The 5815-nt window shown below is 35.2% G+C and overlaps 1 protein-coding gene across 2 annotated transcripts; it reads left to right on the forward strand.

The window, feature by feature from the left end:
• LOC104754492 lies at positions 801-3751 on the forward strand. 2 transcript variants are annotated; one of them, XM_019238764.1, is made up of 10 exons: positions 801-1101; positions 1488-1628; positions 1714-1806; positions 1896-2022; positions 2134-2243; positions 2376-2444; positions 2541-2648; positions 2750-2980; positions 3082-3455; positions 3593-3751. In XM_019238764.1, the coding sequence occupies exons 1-7, from the start codon at positions 802-804 to the stop codon at positions 2559-2561; spliced, it is 861 nt and encodes a 286-aa protein (XP_019094309.1). In that variant the 5' UTR covers position 801; the 3' UTR covers positions 2562-2648; positions 2750-2980; positions 3082-3455; positions 3593-3751. The 2 variants fall into 2 exon arrangements, with proteins under 2 accessions (XP_019094309.1, XP_019094310.1); XM_019238765.1 differs by having other exon boundaries at positions 2750-2969.

Raw genomic sequence — 5815 nt, forward strand, 5'->3', positions numbered from 1 at the left:
TCTTTTTTTTTTTTTTTTTTTTTTTTTTTTATACAATTTGCTCTTTTTATCTCTTTTTTTTTGTTTACCTATTTTTGGTTTATTTTTGTACTATGTATATACTTGGTTACTTAGTAATAGTACTTGTACTTGGTTACTTTTTTTCTTTTCTTACTTTTGCTCAAATGATGAATTTTTCTCCTAAGCTGAACTTAAAACGGACCATAACTATATAGTCTATATATTATATGTTGTTAATATAATCATCAAAGATTTGTAGTTTATAACTTTTGTTATTTATCATTCTTAAGCCTGAATAGTTAAATTTGATCATACAACCTGGTGGTATTAAGACTCTTACAACTTGTTTTTAACTTAGTAGAAAAAGAAGATTAAGACATACTAGTATATAGATTTTCTGTCTGCTTCCACTTCCCATTAGGCTTTGGAAAACGATAGTATGTTCTTCTTTATAAACTGGGACATTTGGTAATAGGCATATTAATGTATCTTCTGAAATTTGAGACAACAAAGAAAATGGTCCTTTTCAATTTAGGATTAAAAATTGCGAGACGTTGTCTAATAAGAAAAATTACACATTTAGAATTAATAATTTTATATCCAACATTAAAAAGTTGTCACTCTAATTTTATAACACTTCTCTACAGAGAAAAAAGAAAAAGAAAAAAAAAAAGAAGAAAAAATACGAGGGTAATATCCAAAAACCTAATAATACTGGGCCTTATTAGACTCATAAAAGCCCAATATGATTCAATTACCCGTAAAACTAAATTATTATTACTCCTCGATTAGAACCCAACGATGCGTTATATCGCCGGAACATCCGTCGTACTCGATACCTCTCCGTCTCTACTGTTTCACTGCCGTATCCGCCGCCGTAAACTCGGAGCTGCTGGCCGGAGATTGGTTATGACTCCCGTGAATTCGCGTTCTCAGCCGAGGGAATCCGAAGACGGAATCATCTCGGTAGAGGAGTGGCGGAGATGGGGTCCGGTGTCTCCATTCCCAGCCGCGGTGAAACAGATTGTGGATGATTTGAAAGTTCTGGAGTGCAAATTGGATTCTCCTATAGAGTTTGGTGGAAATGGTGGCAAGTTACAGGTAGTTGCCGGTGACCATGACTGAAACCTCCTTGTTTGTTTCCTTTTGAATCGTTTATACTTAGGTTGTTTATTGCTTACATTATTCATTTATGAGGATCTTGCTATAGTGATTTGAGCTGTGGTATCTTCTGAAGCTCTACGAGTATAATGATTATTCGTTTATACTTAGGTTGTTTATTGCTTACATTACTTCTTTTTTCTGAGGATATAGTGATCTGAGCTGTTGTATCTTCTGAAGCTCTATGAGTATAATGATTATGTCGTCTTTTTGTGGAATGCTACTGGTTTCTTCCTGGTTAATATGATTTGGGTTGATCTTTGAGCTCTTAAATGTTAGAGAGTGAGGTTATAATACTTCTACTTGTGTGCAACTAACTATCACAGGGACCGTTTGGTGCATATGAAGATAAGAAACACAGGGCTACATATGAAGCATTAAATGACCCGGAGAAGAAGTTCCGGTTTTTTTCTGCTCGACAAGTTGCTTGCCGGCTGCTTGGGAGCAGGGGTTATTTATGCCAGAAGGTACTTCCATATTACTGTTTCTTGAATTGATTTATTTTCCATGAACTCAAATCTAAGAGACGAGACATTTTCTGAATATATGCAGTGTTGGCTTGCTATGGAGGACTGCATGTGTTCATATATCAAGCCGTGTGGTTTATGGAAACAGATACGTTTTTGGCTTTATATGCATCCTAGGGTTAGTATTGCACCAACCAGTTTAGGCTATTCCATTTCAATCTGTACCCTCCAACTCCTATGACTGATAGGCTGTTTAGCTGTTGGCAGGATTTTCTACGCCAGAACAACACGGGCAAGTTATTGTGGCAGATATTTGGCGTCCAATCCGCTACACTCTGCGTCTTTGGAATTGCTGAAGACGAAGAGATCATGTGGAATGAATTCAAGCGTGCAGGTGTTTGATTCATCTACATCTAGTCTTTGTTGTTTAAACTTGAAAAGATGTCACTCAAAATCTCTAGTTGTTTTGCTAAAGTCTTGTATTTTTGTTCTGATGGATGCTCAGGAAAAAACCAAGTCCGTTGCCTCTATCCCAACCAGAACTCGGAAGTTACTTTCTCGGTTAAAGACACTTTTGGTTGTTCGGCTTCAGAGAATCCTGGATCATCATCCATGGTAAAGATTGCAATGTTTTGACTATAGGCTCTCTGTTCTTCTATCGTTGCTTATTTCAAACAGAAAAATTCTTAGATTAGGTTGTTTAAGGATATAGACTGAAAGACTCTCTACACTTTGTATATTTCCCAGACAGATCTTCACTTCATTTTGCTTGATGGCACGTGGAACAATTCTGCTGCAATGCTCAAGCTTTTAAAGGTACAGGGCTGATCATCTCTCACATGGATTTCATCTTTTTTCCTTTCTCTAAAGAACTTGCTTAACGGAAAGATATTTGCTTAAACTCATATGTAGGATCACGCAAAGTCAGTATAGGGAGATGAAGATCTTCCTTGTATATCTCTTTCAGCTGGTGCATCCGCAATGCCTCTATATTTACTCATGTTCCTGGTCCAAGCTCCGGTAAAAATAGTCTCAAGCCTCTATATTTACTCATGTTCTTGGTCCAATCTCTCTCTGCCAAAATAGTGCTCTCCTTCCTCATTTGATCTTTAAACGGACAGGTCACAACCATCGTGGGACCGTACCTGCACGGCTGCAGCAGCAATTGGACTCCTATGCGAGCTTAGCCTTCTCCCACAGTTAAGCAGCTATGAGTTAGACAAACAAGCTGATGCGGTCGAAGAAGGTCTGGTCATGTTACTGAACTCACTAACGGGACGTCGCTTAAGAATTGGCAGGTCCATAACTCGTTAAGGCAGAAACACCATCAGCATTTGCTAAGTACAGAACCAGTAGGGACAATAGTGCCCTCGCGTTTGGTTTTTTTAAGTTTGTCTTTTTAATCAACCTATCTTCTTCTTTCTTCTTCTCTGACTTGTCCGTGTCGTCTCAGAATTCTCTCTAGGGTTTTTACTTGGGACAAATGGATCCCAAATCCAGCGATGTCGATACCGTTGAAGAAGCAAATCTAGAGACGCCGAGATCCTTCGATACTGTTGAGGAAGCACCAAGCTAGAGTTGGAGAGATTCATTACATTATTCGCCAAGATTGGTTTCAAGGTCCTTAAAAAGGTCGAGATTTCCGCGACTAGCGAGGAAGAGGACGAGGAGGAGGAGGAGGAAGAGGACGAAGATAACGAGGATAAGGACAGCGTCGAAAGCGATCAAGAATGGGATGTTGATAGTTTCGTGGGTTGTGAATACAATTCGGATCCTGAAGACTCTGAGGATTGGTGTCGCTACCTTCGCCAATGTCACAAAAGCGAGGTATGTTATGTCTGGACCCTTTTATCGATCTCACTATGATTATATATATATTAGGGTAGATCCCTTGGCATCTATAATCGCATTTTTGGTAGCTAGGGGAGTGTAACTCTTGGGTTAATTCTTGTTACGATCATCAGGGTTTCGATGTGCCACGAGATTACCTTCCAAAGCGGAATTCGGGTCGAATATACTGTGGATTCAAACCCCTTGAGCTTGATGCCTTCTTTAGTCCTTCTTTAGTCCGCAGTACATGGAAAACATGCTCAAAGTCGTCATTGCCAAATACAACGACACAAAGGCTTGTTTTCTTCACTTACAGTTTCTTTTTTTTCTTCTTGTGATTCACACCACACATTCTCTGTTTTATGTGAAAAGTAACTAGAACCTAACTGCAATTTGTCTTTCTATATATATAGAAGAAGAATTTTGTGCTGGACCATATCGTGCGGGCGGGGTCAAAGCATATATAACGTTCATGGCTAAAGAACACCTTCAAACCAAATCAGATCTGACCAAGCGGTTTCATCCAAGTTTGTGAAGCAAAAAAGCCATTACAATTTAAAGAGCCAACAGTCCAAACATACTCATCAGGATGTTTTTACTTACATTAATCAAAGACAAACACAATTATAAAAATAAATATCATAAACAATTCCCCTAATCCTTAAAAATAAATATCATAAACAATTTCTTGTTTGATTTCTGATTAACAAGAAAATCTAATGACTTATTAAAAAATTCCTACTACATATTTAGTAAATTATGTTTTCACCAAACATCTACCATTTTTTTTTTTTTTTTTACAAAATAGGTGTTGATATCCTATCAAAAACAGTTATAAGAAAACTATATGAAGTTTTCTACCAAAATCTTATAAATTTTTTAATAGAAATATTATTGTACAAACAAAAAAAGTTTTCAAGCTTTTGCCTCAAAACTTTGTCAACAATCTATGGATCATTTCTCTAATCCTTTGATATTTTGTTTCCATCTTCAAATTCCTTAGCATCTGTAGCTTTTTTCTTAAATTCATTAGCCACTTTAGGGGTCTTAGATTTGCCACCTAAGGTAGGATCAGTTTTATTCATTTTCTGCAAATAAACAAATCCCAAAGAAATTGCAATATCAAAAGGCTGTATAAAATAATACACACTAATTTCTTGTAAGAATTAATGAACATAAACATAGAATTTTGTATATGATCCCATCTTGTACAAGGTTATAAAATATTTTTTCATAACAAATACTTTGTTGGGAAAAATAATTGTTGCATAAACATAACTACCCTGGGTTGGATGAGGCAAAAAATATAAACTTATGATTAGTATTTTAGAAATTGGGATAGTTGGTGTATCAAGTTTAATTAATGGCGATGAAGGTTAGAACTTAGAAGCAAGAAAACACAAAATATAGATTCAATTCCTGAGATTTTCTTTAATCCCCAAATGTAATAATACGCGGAAAATTAAGTAAGAAATAAGATATGAAAAGGATATTAAAAAAATGTAAGATAAAAGAAAGCATACTGATTTTGATATTCTTAAATTATAGTTAGTCCTAATATTGAATCTAAATAAATAATTAAACTACAACTCTAAGCCCATTGGGTCTTAGTGTCATTAAAACCTCATGCTTATTCAAATTACCCGTTATAATAAATTAATTTTATTATTTTTCCAAACAACACGGTGATATGGCCGGTACTCGATTTGCAACATAGGTGACTACTAAAATAGCACAACCAGTCAACCACTTATCATCATCATCATACAAGTTCTAGTTGATGAACCTCAAAGAATTTGTATCATATAATAATATAACTCCTGCGGGAAAAAAAAAATAAAATATATATTATCGTTAATTGACTATTATATGCATAAAATAGAAGATATAATGCATTGTAGATAAATTTATCAGCAAGTAGGTGTTTGAATCATGTTATGAAGTAACAACAAGTGAAACAGAGAGTCGTCCTCCTCATTGATCATGATTTCTACGCAAAATTTTCATCCCATATATCAAACATAGTTAGTGAGAGATTGTGTTGATTAAGCTTCAAAGTTCAAACACTCCTTGCTTCTTTTGCCTCAGACAAAAAATCATTCATTGTGGGACTACCGATATATAATAAGACCAGACACTTTTGAAGAGTAAAGACTACCATATTTAGTACATTAATTGTGATAAAAAATCCTATGAAATATTTAGTAAATTATGTTTTGACCAAACATCTACCACTTTTTTTTTTTTACAAAATAGGTGTTGACATCCTATCAAAAACAGTTATAAGAAAACCATATGAAGTTTTCTACCAAAATCTTATAAATTTTGTAATCATACAAATATTATTGTACAAACAA

The sequence above is a fragment of the Camelina sativa genome, chromosome 17 (assembly GCF_000633955.1).
Source record: "Camelina sativa cultivar DH55 chromosome 17, Cs, whole genome shotgun sequence".
Taxonomy (NCBI): domain Eukaryota; kingdom Viridiplantae; phylum Streptophyta; class Magnoliopsida; order Brassicales; family Brassicaceae; genus Camelina; species Camelina sativa.